This window comes from Hippocampus guttulatus, chromosome 8 (genome assembly GCF_054856545.1).
Source record: "Hippocampus guttulatus isolate MCC_2025c chromosome 8, RoL_Hgut_1.0, whole genome shotgun sequence".
Lineage (NCBI taxonomy): Eukaryota > Metazoa > Chordata > Actinopteri > Syngnathiformes > Syngnathidae > Hippocampus > Hippocampus guttulatus.
In genome coordinates this window covers 1,738,716-1,756,286 of record NC_141268.1, presented here as the reverse complement: position 1 = coordinate 1,756,286, position 17,571 = coordinate 1,738,716, and the positions used below count along the sequence as shown (strand labels likewise).

At 44.9% G+C, this 17,571-nt stretch overlaps 1 protein-coding gene across 4 annotated transcripts; it reads left to right on the top strand.

The window, feature by feature from the left end:
* The first annotated feature begins 1,266 nt into the window (after window positions 1-1,266).
* On the top strand, window positions 1,267-16,423 carry LOC147200805 (uncharacterized). 4 transcript variants are annotated; one of them, XM_086116811.1, is made up of 3 exons: window positions 1,267-1,452; window positions 1,601-1,713; window positions 13,828-16,423. In XM_086116811.1, exons 2-3 carry the CDS (start codon window positions 1,683-1,685, stop codon window positions 15,300-15,302), a joined length of 1,506 nt encoding a protein of 501 aa, XP_085972937.1. In that variant the 5' UTR covers window positions 1,267-1,452; window positions 1,601-1,682; the 3' UTR covers window positions 15,303-16,423. The 4 variants fall into 4 exon arrangements, with proteins under 4 accessions (XP_085972937.1, XP_085972938.1, XP_085972936.1 ...); XM_086116812.1 differs by having other exon boundaries at window positions 1,598-1,713; XM_086116810.1 differs by having other exon boundaries at window positions 1,545-1,713.
* Window positions 16,424-17,571: the final 1,148 nt, after the last annotated feature.

Here is a 17,571-nt window from a genome sequence, read left to right as displayed (position 1 = left end):
GTTCTGTTCTGAGAGTTCTTGTTCTTTCTCTGTGAATCTTTGCCCAACAGCCAGGATATTACTTATTTTATATTTTTATTAATTTCTTTTAACCCAAACAAATGACGTTTATGCATGAGTTGAGACGATTTTGTTTTGAAGGTGGCCAACGCCGCTCGCCGGCGACATATTACCGTAATGCACAGTTTGACAACCGCAGTGGCTGCTCACTTGACTTCGATTTTGCGAGTGGAGGCTGGCTTGACCGCAGTACGGTGTGGACGTCCCGTTCAGGTTGGTGCACCGTCTGGCCGCTGATTCCTGTCACTAAAGGGCAAAAAAAGCGCTCAGACATCAGTGGAAAGTGGCAGTTACTTCACATATCGACCTCACACAGGCTCCAAGCAGCCGTCAACGCACATACAAGCGCCCGACTCAATGCCTGCACACGCCGTCTGCGCGAACGATGACTTGACGGTCAGGGGGAGGGACCGTTCTGAAGCAGTGATGTCACACATGCACAATGGGAGTCGCGCTTTTCTGTGTTGAGAAGAGTGACCGCCTTCGTCGCAGCAGCGCACTGTGGCTCGTCATTATCTTTATTTGAATCTGACCAATTGACATATAATGAAGTAAATACGCATTTAATCAGCACATCGTTTCACGCAATTTTATTGACATCGTGTAAAATAAATGAACTGAATTTAAAAGTGACATTTCAGTCCTTACCCTTTAATTAAAGATCATAAAAAGAGAAAGATGAAATGACTGCTTTGGAATAAAACAAAATCACAGCACACTTAAAGTTAACTCAACAAACCAAACTGTTAATTTCATGATTTTTTGATTTTTTTTTTAAAACAAGCTTCAAGGTAAAAATGGCTGATTTTAGAGGCCTTTTATCTTGAAATGTAACATCAGATCATAATGAAAGTACGGTGGTGAGATACCTGGGGTGGCATAGTGTGCCCTAGACCTGGTCTGGTTGCGGGAAAACAAAATGTAATTAATTAATTTATTTTTAATGAGGTGAAATTTTTGCTATTGATGGAGAGTTAACATTGACTTCATTTTCTGTCTCAACTTCAGAACGCTCTTGGTGATATTCTGAGAGAGCTTTCATTCTCTCTGGGTGAACTCATCGTTATCCGAAGAAATTATTTTAAACATTTGAACAATACAGTATGTACTGTATTTGAAATCCAAACCACTGACGGGCATGCATGAGTTGGAGAGCTTTTATTTTGAAGGTGGTCAACGATCCTCGCTGTCGGCAGATTTCCGTGATGCAGAGTATGAACAATCGCGCTTGACTAATGACTGCAGTCTCGGACGAGGGGCAGATACTCTTTCCCAAATTCTCCTGAATTTGTTGTCCATTTGCTCAAACCTCCACTCGGGGTGTCCACCATCATCTCGCCGGACCAAAACAACTTCCATTGAAGCTTCGTGTCTGATTAAAGTCGTCTCGGTGTACGTTGATATTTCTCGGCCTAGTTTAGCTTAGCCTAGTTAGCCAACACAGCTAACACAGAGGCGCCTATTATCTTCACATCGCTCCGCAGAGATCGTCAGGGTAACGTGTGGTTGTAATTTTCGTGTGAACAATGTGTGCAAGAAGGACATCAGAAGACGAGGGGGAACTTTGTGGAGAAAAAGAGGACCACAAGGGACAACGTCAATTGCTGGACGCCATTGGCAGGATGCAGCCAAGAATTGTTCTTCACAGATTAGGTTGGGTCACCCTTTTTTTTTTTTTTTTTTTTACAATACAATGCATCTTTATTTATATAGCGCTTTCACAACAGCTGCAGCTGTAACAAATCGCTTTACAGAACAGTTAACATCAAATACTACAACACAACACGGACAGTGATGTAATCTTAACCACTTTTCCTGCATACGCTTTGTTGATTGTTTCGTACTTCATGTTTTTTTTATTAAATCTTTATTGAACAAGTCAGAATACAATTCTCAGAGAACAAAACAAACGTGCGACCAATACATACACATTACAAACGTTTAAACAAAAAAGAAGAAGAAAAAAAGGAAGCCAGGGGATTTTTAGACAAAAATTTCAAATAAGGAGCATATAGCCAGAGTCTTAACAGCTTTTTGTTTTTGGAATCCATAATAGAGCTCAGGTACTGCTTTGTTTCTGCTTCAAAAATTAAGAAAAGAGGTTTTGAATGATTCCATCTGGATTTGTGGATATAGAACTTAGCGAGAATGAGTATTAAATTTATAATGGTTTGTTTAGTGTTTTTTTCCTTATTTTTGTAGAATCCAAATAGTACATTTTTCCAGTATAGCATAAAGTCAGAGTCAATATGTTCAATGATAAATCTGGATACAACTTTCCTAAATGTGTTGGTATACTGGCATTGCCAGAACAAGTGAACCATTGTTTCAGGGTACATTCCACAAAATGAACACTCAAAAGAGATGTCTTTCTTGAACCTAAGAAGATAATGCTTGGTGGGATAGTATTTGTGTGTCATTTTAAAAGAGATTTCCCTTACTTTATTAGTCAGGAGGCATTTGTATGGGAGAGACCAGATTTTTCCCCAGTCTAGATTATCAACAAAGCCAGACCAGTAGGTAATAATGTGTGGGATTGTTGAAATATCTTTTTGGAACATGGATCGTATATTACGGTTGTTATTTCTGATTGATGTTGACGTAAAACAGGATTTGCCGATAGCAGTCATTTTGGGGTCCAGGGTTGGTGTGGTGGTTGTTCTGTCCACCCCTTTCAAGAGGGTCAAGATTCCAGAAGGAATAGCATCCATGACTGTAGCAAATTCTTTTGGGGTGACCGGTAGATTAAATTTCTTTAAAAATTCAGAGTAATTTAAAAGGTAACCTTGATTATTGATTAGTTGACTGACCAGGACTATTTTATTGTTGAACCAATTATGGAGAAATAATGATCTATTCTTGTATAATATGTAACGATTATTCCAGATAAAGCATTTATGAGGGGAAAAATTATGTTTATATATCAAAGACCAGGCCAAAAGTATTTGTTTGTGGAAATTGGATAAAGCCAAGGGAATTTTTTCTATTTTGTAGTCACATAAAAGTACAAAGTTAAGACCACCAAGTTGAGAAAATATATAGTTAGGTACAAAGTTCCAAATCGATGAGGGATTACCAAAAATTGTTTGATCCAATTGATTTTAAACGTATTATTGAGGGTAGAGAAGTCCAGGAAGTTAAATCCACCAGTTTCGTAGGTATTCATTACAACAGACCTTTTCACATAGTGAGTCTTGTTCCTCCACAAGAAGTCGAAAAGCATCTTATTGATATTCTTACAAATTTTCTCATTCACATACAAAGAGATTGCTGCGTACGTAAGACGTGACAGTCCTTCCGCTTTGGTTAGTAGCGTACATCCTTTTAAAGAAAGATCTCTACCTAGCCACTGGTTAAGCTTAGCTTGGGTTTTGTTAATAATTGGGTCAAAGTTCGCTGTACATCGCATGGCTTCATTTTTCATAACGGTAATCCCTAGATAGGTAACTTTTTCTTTAATTGGGATGTTGCAGATCGAAGTCTCAGGTTGGGTCACACTGTTCGTGTCGCTTATTTCGTACTCTCGTCACAGCCTTCATATGCTGTATCAATCGTGTGTGTGGGGATATACAGTAATCCCTCGTTTATCGCGGTTAATGGGGACCAAAACCATAAATGAAAATCCGCAAAGTATACTAGCGATCGATATGTTCGATACAGTATATATATATATATATATATATATACCGTATTTTCACGGCCATTCGACGCACCGTATGGTTGGGCGCAGTCTCATTAATGGGTGCTATTTCTGTATTTTACACATAGACAAAACGCACTGTATTTGTGGGCGCAATTTTAAAGTGGTAAAACATACGCCAGCTTAAACATACGGCATGCATGCGCGCACGCTAAAAACACGTTAGCTTGTAGCATACGGTAGCATGCCAAGACATACAGATACAAGCTAATAACACGTTGCGCTAAAAGGCAACGGAAGCAAAACTGAGTTCCGTTGTATTTTATTTAGCCATCGTACAATGTACTCACGTTTTTCGATCAATCATCACCCAGAAATCCATCAAAGTCCTCATCCTCTGCATCAGAATTGAACAATTGTGCAAGTACCGGTAATCCATCAAAAACGCCGTGTTCCCTCTCGTTGTCAGTCACTCTCATTGCCATGCGGCTCCACAGAAATGATGCCGGCTTTGCCAAAAACTCGAACAACAGTGCAAGCAGACACGTTCGTCCAAGCAGCCACAATCCATTCGCAAATTGTGGCGTAACTCGCCCGGCGCTGCCTCTCACTCTTTGTAAAGTTGTGTTTGCCATCGATCATTCATTGTTCCCATGCCGTTCGCAACTTTACTTTGAACGCCCGGTTGATGCCGATGTCCAGCGGTTGGAGTTCTTTAGTCAAGCCTCCGGGAATAACGGCAAGCTCAGTGTTCATTTGCTTGACTTGGTTTTTCACCGCTGCTGTGAGATGGGCACGCATGCCAAAAGCATAACCGATGGCTTGAAGTTTGAACTGAGCTTTGTAGGCGTGTCTCTTTGTAGAATTTATTTTCGGGGGTTCTTAGAAACCAAAACCGAAGTTGTTTTGCAACAATGCACGTAGCCACACTCTATACAGGTGTGGGTACCTGCTTGGGGCATACCTTTAGCGTCCACTTACACGCCCACCCTTCACTCATTGGCGGACTTCTTCCCCGCATGCCTGTCACTCACATCTGCCTTTTCTCTCTCTCTCTCCATATGTGTATATATACACGCCCACCCTTCACTGATTGGCCGACTTCTTTGCCGCATGCCTGTCCACAGTCACTTCGCCTTTTCTCTATATAAACAGCGTGTCGGCTGTTAGTCAGGTTTTGGAACTCGGCGCATAGACAAGACGCTCCGCATCCATTTTGGAGAAAATTTTAGACTTTTAATGGCGCCTTATAGTCGTGAAAATACGGTATATATAATGCCCCACGTGGGCCATGGCGCTTGAGCAGAGCGCACTAACACACACACACACAGAGGCCAGCGATCCCGCTGGCGTGCAGCAGACGTGTTTATGATTAGTCAATTCAGGTTGTTTAGACAACTAAGGATGGAGAGACCTGCTTTTGTTCTTATAAGTCTCTCTCTCTCTCTCTCTCTCTCAGCAACACACATACACTCACCTGCGGGCCCATGCGTGCACGGGCTGAAAAAAGTCCACATCAGGTCCACACGACGTAACAACAAACACAAAGTGACAAAACAAACACAAAAACAACAACAAAAAAGCAAGGCTCATAGAGCACTTGCTGACAGCTGCCTACTCAGGCGCCATCTTTACTTGACTATATATATATATATATATATATATATATATACACAGTAAACATTCTCTAGTACGGACTCGTGTTTGCTCTGTCCTGATAACAGAAATTCCTCATTTGGGAAATGAGCATGGTACATGTCCTTTATGAACCTGCAAGTATGTTGACAAAATGCACATGTAACAACACAATCAATAAAATGCAAAAGTATACTGTCCAAAATCTGTTTATATAACAAAAACTGCAATACAGGTGTATCCAAAAAAAAATCACAACAGTATAATACGTACAGTATTTTAATGTTTATTTTTTTCTGACTTGGGAAAAAAATGTGTCTATTTTGGATTTTTTGTTGGATGCATTCTTTGGTTTATGACAATGTTTGCCTGCGTGTCATACAGTTGTCTTGCTAGTTGCAAGTAAGTATCCCGTTGATCACCGATGTCTGGTGATTCTTGTGCATACTGAAGGATTTTTGTTGCCATTTGCATTGCCTCTTGCTGGATGGTGGCTTGTCATCACGAGTTGAATCGATGCCTTGTCGAGTGGGCACTGCTTTTTAAGCTCGTGCCGCGATCTACAGGGATGTAAGTGATTAAAGTTAAAATCATTCACAATTACAATAAAACGCACGCCAATAAAAACTCACTTACACGTCGTCGTTTCGGATCTGATGAATCAAAACAGTGAAGTGAAAACGTGTTGTCGTCGTGTCTTCCCGTCGCATCGGGTGGGCGTTGCATGTATTTAAGCTGCAGCGGCCTTCCGTCTCCTTCCGGGTTACGGCTAGTGGAATTTCCGCTTACGTAAGTTCCGATAACATGTAATATCGTAGTCAAAATGTTAATGCACAGGTTCTTATTCCGGGTGAAGGAAATTCCTTTTCATAAAATTCCAGGGATGGGAATGTTTACTGTATATATACAGTATATATATATATATGTAAAATAATAAATGCTCTTGCGATGCGGAGGCCCAGTCTCATTCGGCTGGGTCGTCACAGTGCGTAGAGCCGATCAGCTTCACCAGGGCCCACCAATGACCATGGTCATGAGCCAGGTCCGCTGCATTCTCCAGGGTAAGGCCCTGGTGCTTGAGATCCTCCCTGATAACATCAAGCCATCTGGTGTGGGGTCTGCCGCATGGCCTTTTCCAGCCGGCTGTCGCTGGATCGAATGAGAAGATGGCACGAGTTGGGTGTTCCGGGGGTAATCGGAGGAGATGTCCAAGCCAACGGATGCGCCTCTGAGCGGCCAGTCGGAATGCAGGGGGCTGAAGAGTATGTTTTCGGAGGTCTGAGTTGGCAACATGGAGGTGCCAGCTGATGTTCAAGATGGTTTTGAGTGACGTGCTGTCGAAGCCGTCGATCCTCTTTGCCAGGGTCTTGTTTAAAGGCCAGGATTCTGCACCATACAGGAGGATGGGAAGAACTGTTGAGTTATAAATGCACATCTTGGTCTTTTGGGACACTGAGTGGTGGTGTCAGAGGGGCCGCCACAGTGACTGCATAGCTGAGGGCGCGTCTGCGGCCAATCTCTGGCTTGAGATCGCCACTGCTAGTAATGGTGGAGCCCAGGTAGATGACGGAATTGACGAATTGCACTTCGTCTGTGCCAAAGAACAGAAGGCGGAGGTGGGGTCCGTCACCGATACACATAAGCTTGGTTTTCTACCAGCTTACTTGGAGGCCCAGCTTTGCTGCTCCTGTTTGGTACATGGAGAGAGCACTGGTGAGGTCTTGGAGGGAGTTGCTGAACAGGGTGGTGTCATCTGCGTATTCAAGGTCGGTCAGGTGGAAGTTGCCGAACAACACGCCTGAGACTTGCTCCCGGACTCGGGTCATAAGGTGGTCAATGACTCACATTTATACAGTATATATATAAAAAAAAAAAAATCCTCGTCTCACCCCCCCTCGGGTGGTGTCCGTCCCTCATTCAGCTCGGGTCCTCTACCAGAGGCCAGGAAGCTTGAGGGTTCTGCGCAGTATCCTTGCTGTTCCCAGCACTGCACATTTCTGGACTGAGATGTCCGATGTTGTTCCCAGGATCTATTGCAACCACTCATCTAGTTTGGGGGTCACTGCCCCGAGTGCTCCGACCACCACAGGCACGACTGTCACCTTTACCTTCCAGGCTCTCTCCAGCTCCTCTCTGAGCCCTTGGTATTTCTCGAGTTTCTTGTGTTCCTTCTTTCTGATGTTTCCATCACTTGGGACCGCTACATCCACTACAACGGCTTTCTTCTGCCCTTTATCTATGATCACGATATCTGGTTGGGTCGCCATGACCATCTTCTCAGTCTGCATCTGTCATTCTCCACCACCTTCGGAGGTGTTTCCCATTTTGACCTTGGGGTTTCCAGTCCATACTCCGCACAGATGTTTCGGTAGACTATGCCAGCCACCTGGTTATGGCGTTCCATGTAGGCTTTCCCTGCCAGCATCTTACATCCTGCAGTTATGTGTTGGATTGTCTCAGGTGCCTCTTTGCACAACCTACACCTTGGGTCTTGTCTGGTGTGGTATATCTGGGCCTCAATGGCTCTGGTGCTCAGGGCCTGCTCCTGAGCAGCCAGGATGAGTGCCTCTGTGCTGTCCTTCAGGCCAGCCCTCTCTAGCCACTGATAGGACTTCTTGAGATCGGCCACTTCAGTCATTGTCCTCCCATGATGGTCCCTCTTCCAGCGCCTCATCTTCTGTTCCCCATTGTCTGAGACATTCTCTGAGTACGTCATCCGTTGGAGCCTTCTCCTTGATGTATTCATGGAGCTTGGATGTTTCATCCTGGACAGTGGCTCTCACACTCACTAATCCCCGGCCTCCTTCCTTTCGGCTTGCGTACAGTCTCAGGGTGCTGGATTTGGGATGGAACCCTCCATGCATGGTTAGGAGCTTTCGGGTCTTAACGTCAGTGGTCTGAATCTCTTCCTTTGGCCACTTTATTATTCCTGCAGGGTATCTGATCACTGGCAGGGCGTAGCTGTTTATTGCCCGGGTCTTATTCTTGCCATTGAGCTGGCTTCTTAGCACTTGCCTCACTCGCTGGAGGTATTTGGCCATAGCCGCTTTCCTTGTTGCCAGTTCGAGGTTGCCGTTGGCTTGTGGTATACCGAGGTACTTGTAGCTGTCCTCAATGTCTGCTATTGTTCCTTCAGGGAGTGAGACCCCTTCAGTGCGGACTACCTTTCCTCTCTTAGTCACCATCCGACTACATTTCTCAAGCCCGAATGACATCCCGATGTCGCTGCTGTAGATCCTGGTTGTGTGGATCAGGGAGTCTATGTCCCTTTCGCTCTTAGCATACAGCTTTATGTCATCCATGTAGAGGAGGTGACTGATTGTAGCTCCATTTCTGAGGCGGTATCCATAGCCTGTCTTGGTGATTACTTGGCTTAGGGGGTTCAGTCCTATGCAGAACAGCAGTGGGGAGAGTGCATCACCTTAGTATATGCCACATTTGATGGACACTTGGGTAAGTGGCTTGCCATTGGCTTCAAGTGTGGTTTTCCACATCCTCATCGAGTTCGCAACAAAGGCTCTTAGGGTCCTGTTCACCTTATACAACTCCAAGCATTCAGTGATCCATGTATGTGGCATCGAGTCATAGGCTTTATTGTAATCAATCCAGGCTGTGCACAGATTGGTACGTCGGGACCTGCAGTCTTGTGCGACTGTTCTGTCAACCAGGAGCTGATGTTTGGCTCCTCTGGTATCTCTACCGCTCATCTCATCGCTCATGTATTGATCCATGTGTCCCACTAATCGTAGCCGCAATGATGCCTGACATGAGCTTCCATGTTGTGGAGAGACAGGTTATTGGCCGATAGTTGGATGGGACTGCGCCCTTTGAGGGATCCTTCATGATCAGGATCGTTCGCCCTTCGGTTAGCCATCCTGGGTGAGTCCCATCCCTCAGCAGCTGGTTCATTTGTGCTGCTAGGCGCTCATGGAGTGCTGTGAGTTTCTTTAGCCAGTAGGTGTGGACCATGTCCGGGCCTGGTGCTGTCCAGTTCTTCATATCTGGGGCTCTTTCCTGTATGTCTGCCACTGTTATGGTAACTGGGTTCTGTTCAGGGAGGTTGCTGTGCTCCTCTCTCAGGGTCACCAGCCATTGTGCACTGCTGTTATGTGCAACCTCCTTCTCCCATATGCCTTTCCAGTACCTTTCAGTTTCCAGTCTTGGTGGGTCAGCTCTGTTGTTTGGACCCTGCCACTGAGCGTACACTTTCGCAGGTTGTGTTGCGAACAGCCTGTTTATTCGTCTGGCTTCATTCTCTTTCGTGTACCGCTTTAGGCGGCTGGACAAGGCTTGGAGCCTTTGTTTGGCAGTTTCGAGTGCTTCAGGTATGGTCATCTGGATGTACCTCTCGGGTTCCGGCCTTTTCATCACACCTCTCTGGGCCTCCGTCAATTGACTCGCATCCTTCCGAGCCGCCTTGATCTTAGCCTCCAACCGTCTTTTCCATGGTGGGTAACGTATCTCATGGCTTCCATGGTTGCTCTTATAGCCATGCATCTCAAGGATCACTGATGCTGAAGCGTATATCAGCTCATTGGTTTCCGTGATCGTTATGGTAGGGATCGCCCTCAGTGCTGCATTCACACTTTCCATGAGACTTTCAGGTGGTACTTCACATAGCCGTTGTAATCGGTTTCTAGGTTGCCCAGCTTTCATTCTCGCCATGATCTTAGCTTTCAGGTCAGTTGCTGCCTCGCTCAGCATTTTATTCATTGGGTCTGGCCTCCCAATCTCATCATCTGCATTCATTGGGGCTTGCCTCCCATTCCCTGTTATGACCTCCTCCTCTGATCTGGCAGCCTGGGGCCCTTCACCATGGAACCTGCGTTGTACCTCATCAATCTTAAGTTGTGACAGCAGTTGCCATTTGTGGATGTTGGAACACTGAGCTACTAGTTGTTTCGTGGTCAACCGTGACTGTGGGTTTCGAAGTAACCATTTAGCCCACATTCTCTGCATGTAACCCCTCTGACTAGGGTTGCTTGAGTAGTAGCATTCCAACAGAGCTATGTTATTGAATCTCGCCCATCTCCGCTTTGTTCCAGTAGCCCATTTTTCATCAAGGTGCTCTGGTTCCCCAGCACCTGACGCTGATCTTGTTTGGCCGGGCGACGTCTGAGCCGGCATGTCATTCATTTTACTGTCTCTCATCATTGTATGAGGTAGGCATTAGCGTGAAGGATCTTGCCCAAGGACCCACACTGGATGGTGTTATGTGCTCATTTTTGTCCCAAGCGGGATTCGAACCACCGTCTCCCGTATGCCAAACCGATGCCTTACCAACTGAGCTATCCAGCCGCGTGAGTATATATATATATATATATATATTCAAGCTGTCAAACGATTAAAATATTTAATCTAATTAAAAATGCAACTGTCATAACTCAAATTCACGAAAAATTAATCGTGATTACTCACGCATTTTTTATCGTTTCTGAATTTCCTTTTATATTTTTTTGTCCTATTTTCCCCCATTTTAATGCTCTCATCAACATGGAATCATGAATCAGTTTTCTATGTGCAAAATGCAAATATTAACTGAAATAACAATTTCGATTTTCAATTTTACATGAACATTTTTCACTTAGAGCAATTATTCACACATAATCTCTCACTCAATATTACTGTCCATCAACAACAGTGAAAAAAATATTTTGTCACACAACAGCTGCTTTAACAGCTCTTTTTATGGAATCAAAACAGAGCAATATAACATTATAAGGATGATATAATGTTATACTTATATGCAAGAAGGACCAACAGAATCAACATGGCCTGACTGCTGTGTTCAAAGCAAACTTGAGAAAAACGAAATATGCAACCATGGCTTAAATGCACTGGAGGCTGAGTACGAGTTTACCTTAGATGTGCACTTTATAATTTTATATTTTCTGTTTTGATTGCCTAAAAAGAGCTCTTAAAGGAGCTGTTGTGTGGCAAAATATTTTTTTCACTGTTGTTGATAGACAGAAATATTGTGTTAGATATTATGTGTGAATATCTGCTTCAAGTGAAAAATGTTCATGTAAAATTGAAAATCCAAATTGTTTCAGTAAATATTTGCATTTTGCACATAGAAAACTGATCCATGATTCCATGTTGATGAGAGCATTAAAACGGGAAAAAATAGGAAATTCAGAAACGATAAAAAAATGTGAGTAATCATGATTAATTTTGAGTTAATTAGAGTTAATTATGACAGTTGTGTTTTTAATTCTACTAACCACCACTAACACTGTGTACAGTGGGGATGGGCGCTGTTGACTTCGACTCGGGACGTTGTGAACCGGTGGGCAGAGTACTTCGAAGACCTCCTCAACTCCACCAACACGTCTTCCTTGGGGGAAGCAGAGTCTGGGGACCCTGAGGTGGGCTCTCCTATCTCTGTGGTTGAAGCAAGGCCCCAGGGGTGGATGAGATCCGCCCGGAGTTCCGCAAGGCTCTGGATGTTGTGGGGCTGTCCTGGTTGACACGCCTCTGCAATATCGCATGGTCAATGGGGAGAGTGCCTCTGGATTGGCAGACCGGGGTGGTAGTCCCTCTTTTTAAAAAGGGGGACCGGAGGGTGTGTTCCAACTACAGAGGGATCACACTCCTCACTCCCTGGAAAGGTCTATTCAGGGGTGCTGGAGAGGAGGGTCCGTGAGGAAGTCGAGCCTCGGATTGAGGAGGAGTAGTGTGGATTTCGTCCCTGCCGTGGAACAGTGGACCAGCTCTACACCCTTAGCAGGGTCCTCGAGGGTATGTGGGAATTCGCCCAACCAGTCTACATGTGTTTTGTGGACTTGGAGAAGGCGTTTGACCGTGTCCCTCGGAGAGTTCTGTGGGGGGTGCTTCGTGGGTATGGGGTACCGAACGCCCTGATATGGGCTGTTCGGTCACTATACCACCGATGTCAGAGTTTGGTTCGCATTGCCGGCAGTAAGTCGGAATCGTTTCCAGTGAGGGTAGGACTCCGCCCAGGCTGCCCTTTGTCGCTGATTCTGTTCATAACCTTTATGGACAGAATTTCTAGGCGCAGCCGAAGCGTTGAGGGGGTCCGTTTTGGTGGCCTCAGTATTGCATCCCTACTTTTTGCAGATGATGTGGTGCTGTTGGCTCCTTCAAACAGGGCTCTCCAACTCTCACTGGAGCGTTTCGCAGCCCAGTGTGAAGCGGTTGGGATGAAAATCAGCACCTCCAAATCTGAAACCATGGTCCTCAGTCGGAAAAGGGTGGAGTGCCCCCTCCGGGTCGGGGAGGAGATCTTGCCCCAAGTGGGGGAGTTCAAGTATCTTGGGGTCTTGTTCACGAGTGAGGGCAGGAGGGAGCGAGAGATTGACAGGTGGATTGGTGCAGCGTCTGTTGTGATGCGGACGTTGTATCGGTCTGTCGTGGTGAAGAAGGAGCTGAGCCAAAGGGCGAAGCTCTCAATTTACCGGTCGATCTACGTTCCAACCCTCATCTATGGTCACGAGCTATTGGTCGTGACCGAAAGAATGAGATCCCGGATACAAGCAGCCGAAATGAGTTTTCTCCGCAGGGTGTCCGGGCTCTCCCTTAGAGATAAGGTGAGAAGCTCGGTCATCCGGGAGGGGCTCAGAGTCGAGCCGCTTCTCCTCCACATCGAGAGGAGCCAAATGAGGTGGCTTGGGCAACGCCTCGGGATCCCCCGGGGAGAGCTGCAAGAAGTAGCTAGGGAGAGGGAAGTCTGGGCTTCCCTGCTGAAGCTGATGCCCCCGCGACCCGGCCCCGGATAAGCGGTAGAAGATAGATGGATAGATGTTTTTAATTCGATTCAATATTTTAATCGTTTGACAGCTCTGATATATATATAAATCCTACTCTGGCATCCCTTCACTGGCTCCCTGTACATTTTTGAGTTATTTTCAAGATCCTATTATTTGTTTTCAAATCTCTAAATGACCTCGCGCCACCTTCCGTCTCTGAGCTCGTCCACCCCTACACACCTGCCCGGTGCCTCAGGTCTGCGGACAAAACATTATTAGAAGTACCAAGAACTAAACTGAGGCTCAGAGGGGATCGAGCCTTTTCCGTTGCTTGCCCCTCTCTCTGGAATGACCTCCCATTGAACATTCAGCAAACCTCCTCGCTGCCAATCTTTAAAACCCACCTCAAAACTCACTTGTATTCTTTGGCATTTGACTCAGCATGACCCAAATGATGATTTTAGTTATCCTGTTTGGTGCTCTCTACCGTCATTGTTTCTGATTTTTTGCTTTGCTTTCCTGTTGTATATATATATATATATATATATATATACTCCATGTACAGCACTTTGTGTGTAGCGATGGCTGTTTAAAAGTGCTCTATAAATACATTTGAGTTGAGTTGAGAGTTGAGTAATAAAAATAATCCAAAAACAGAAAAATCCACCACCAATATGTGATGCTGGTAATGTCACATTGAGTTGTAATCTGAACTCATCTCAGAGTAACCTTCATTGTAATTAGAAACCATATTTGCATGTGTGTTTGTCTTGTGTCGTGCAGAAATCAGCGAAGATGCTTGTTGTGAGCGGCTGGATGCAGAGCTCTCTCACTTTAAGGAGGAAGAAGAACAGCAGACCTGTTACATTAAAAGAGAGGAGGAGCCAGAGCACTCTTGCACGAAAGAAGATGACAACAGATCATCAAATGTTGATGATGATGAGGATGAAGTGTCTGATGGTGATCTGACATGTCACACTGACAACAAACCCTGGAAATGTTCACGGTGTGGGAAGATGTTTACTTGTAGGAGAGCTTTGAAAACACACGTGAGAACCCACACTGGTGAGCAACCTTTTGTCTGCTCAGTGTGTGGCCAAAGATTCTCTCAAAAGGGAAGCTTAATAAACCACACAAGAACCCACACTGGTGAGAAACCATTTTCCTGCTCAATTTGTGGCCAAAGAATCTCTGACAAGACAACCTTAAAAACACACGTGAGAACCCACACTGGTGAGAAACCTTATGCCTGCTCAGTGTGTGGCCAAAGATTCTCTCACAAGAGAAGCTTAATTAACCACTCAAGAACCCACACTGGTGAAAAGCCATTTTCCTGCTCAGTTTGTGGCCAAAGATTCTCTGAGAAGACAACCTTAAAAACACACACCAGAACACACACTGGTGAGAAACCTTTTTCCTGCTCAGTTTGCGGCCAAGGATTGTCTTGGAGAGTGAGCATGAAAAGGCACCTAAGAACCCACACTGGTGAGAAACCTTTTGCCTGTTCAGATTGTGGCCAAAGATTCACTCATAAGGGATATTTAAAAAGCCACGTGAGAATACACACAGGTGAGAAACCTTTTGCCTGTTCAGATTGTGGCCAACGATTCTCTCAGAAGGGAGACTTAAATGTACACTCAAGAACCCACACAGATGAGAAACCTTTTGCCTGTTCAGATTGTGGCCAAAGATTCTCTCGCAAGGGAAGCTTAAACAAGCATGCAAGAATCCACACTGGTGAGAAACAGTTCGCTTGTTCAGACTGTAGCCAAAGATTCTCTCGGAAGGACCACTTAAAAAGCCACATGAGAATACACACAGGTGAGAAACCTTTTGCCTGTTCAGATTGTGGCCACAGGTTCTCTCATAAAGAACACTTAAAAAGCCACATGAGGATACACACAGGTGAGAAACCTTTTGCCTGTTCAGATTGTGGACAAAGATTCTCTCAGAAGGGAGACTTAAATGGACACTTAAGAACCCACACCGGTGAGAAACCTTTTGCCTGTTCAGATTGTGGCCAAAGTTTTGCTCTCAAGCGAACCTTAAGAAAGCATGTAAGAATCCACACTGGTGAGAAACTGTTCGCCTGTTCAGACTGTGGTCAAAGATTCTCTCAAAAGGCACAGTTCAAAGAACACACCAGAACACACACCAGTGAGAAACCTTTTTCTTGTTCAGTTTGTGGCCAAAAATTGTCGCTGACGTCTCAGATGAAAAATCACAAGTGTGTGAATGAGATGAATAGTCATCAATGAAGTTTTCACCTCTCATCTGAGCAGGCTTCACGATTTCATGCACCAAGGCTGATTGAAATGTAAATACTTTTATTTTGAAAATATTTTTTGGTTGTTGTAATAAATTAGAAAATCAGGCATCGTTATTGGCGATATAATACTTTTGGATTCTTCATTATAGTAAGTTTTTATTTGGCTTTGAGTTGCGGTTTTTATATGTACCGTATTTTCACGACTATAAGGTGCCATTAAAAGTCTTAAATTTCTCCAAAATGGGCAGGACGCCTTATAATGCGGAGCGTCTAGTGTATGCGCCGAGTTCCAAAGCCTGACTGAGAGCACCTCTGGCCGAGACGCTGTTTATATAAAGAAAAGGCGGAGTGAGTGACGACAGGCATGCGGAAGTCTGCCAATGAGTGAAGGGTGGGCGTGTAAGAGGGACGCTAAAGGCACGTCCCTAGCAGGTACCAGTCGCCAATGAGTGAAGGGTGGGCGTGTAAGAGGACGCTAAAGGCACGCCCCTCGCAGGTACCAGTCGCCAATGAGTGAAGGGTGGGCGTGTAAGAGGACGCTAAAGGCACGCCCCTAGCAGGTACCAGTCGCCAATGAGTGAAGGGTGAGCGTGTAAGAGGTGAAGAGAAAAACGTGAGTACATTGTAAAGTGGCTAAATAAAGTACAACTGAACTCAGTTTTGCTTCCGTTGCCTTTTTAAAAACGTGTTTTTAGCATGCGTGCATGCATGCCGTATGTTTAAGCTGGTGTACTGTATGTTTTACCATGCCTGGCTGCGCCCAATAATACAGTGCGTTTTGTGTGTGTCAAATACAGAAATAGCACCCCTTACTGAGACTGCGCCCAACAACACGGTGTGCCAAATGGTCGTGAAAATACGGTAGTTTGTTTTAAGTCATTTTCAGAGGAGGTTTGGTTGTTTGATTTACTTTCTATTATCTTTTATTTTTACTGTCCCATCCTTGACTGTAGCACCCAGGTATCGAGATATATGTTTCGTCTTTTATTGGACGCTAACCTGAATAAATTGGGCATTTTCCATTTTGTCATGAAATGTGTGACGGAGCCATACGTATTGTTTGATACTGTGTGCTGCTTGCTGGCCAATAAAGTTGTCTTTGCTCAAAAAGCTTGGATCAGCCGAGTCTTCTTCAATAGCACCCATCTCAATATCGGAGAGATTCACGACTGGTAAGGCTCCATTTCCCTGCAGTTAGATATAAAAATAGGAGCCCCAAAACAGAAGGTTTGCCCTCTATTTCAATGTTGACATTCATTCTAACATGTTGCAAATAAGGTCAGAGTGGAATTTTTGAACACCGCTTTAAACTGGGAGGTCCGAGCCCCAAAGTCAGGAAACAAAAGACCCCAAATTCACTCATCAGAGAAGAACCCCATGGAGACAAAAACTGAATGGCAAAACATCATCAGAATCATCTTTATTGGCCAAATATGTAGAAGACACAAGGAATTTGTCTCCGGTATAACACGCTGCATTAGTATCATCATAAACAAGGACATGACAAATAAGTATGGAAAAATTATGTATGGAAGGACATTTCGTAATGTAAGTGAACCATAGTGCGGTGGTACCACCCAGTGACAACTGTGAGACAATGTGCAAAGTATCAAGCAGAGCTAAAGTGATCAGTGGTAGAATACAATACTATAACAGTTGTACAGTTGGTGCAGAAAATCATTGAACCATTTTAAAGTGAACAGTAGCAGTATTTGTAGGACAAGAAGTGTGCAATTGTGCAGATGTCCTTGTGCGCTTTGAAGTGTCTGGTGCGGTGGAGTATACGTCAGTGACTGTTTAGGGAGTTAATGGCTAAAGGGAAGAAGCTGTTTTAAGTGTTTGCTGGATTTGGTGCGCATGGCTCGGTAGCCCCCCTCCGTGAGCAGCCTCAGGAAGTACATCCTCTGCTGGGCCCTTTTCAGGATGGAGTTGGTGTTGACCTCCCACTTCATGTCCTGGGAGACTGTGATTCCCAGGAACCTGAAGGTCTCGATGGTTGACACAGAACAGTTGGATAGTGTGAGGGGCAGCTGTGGTGAGGTTTCCTGAAGGCCACGATCATCTCTACAGTCTTGAGCGTGTTCAGCCCTCTTGTTGTCGGTACGCAGACTCGTCGCCGTCTTTGATGAGACCGATGACTGTGGTGTCGTCTGCGAACTTTATGAGTTTGACACCTGGGCTTGTTGAGGTGCAATCGTTCGTGTAGTGGGAGAAGAACAGTGGAGAGAGGACACATCCCTGTGGGGCTCCAGTGCTAG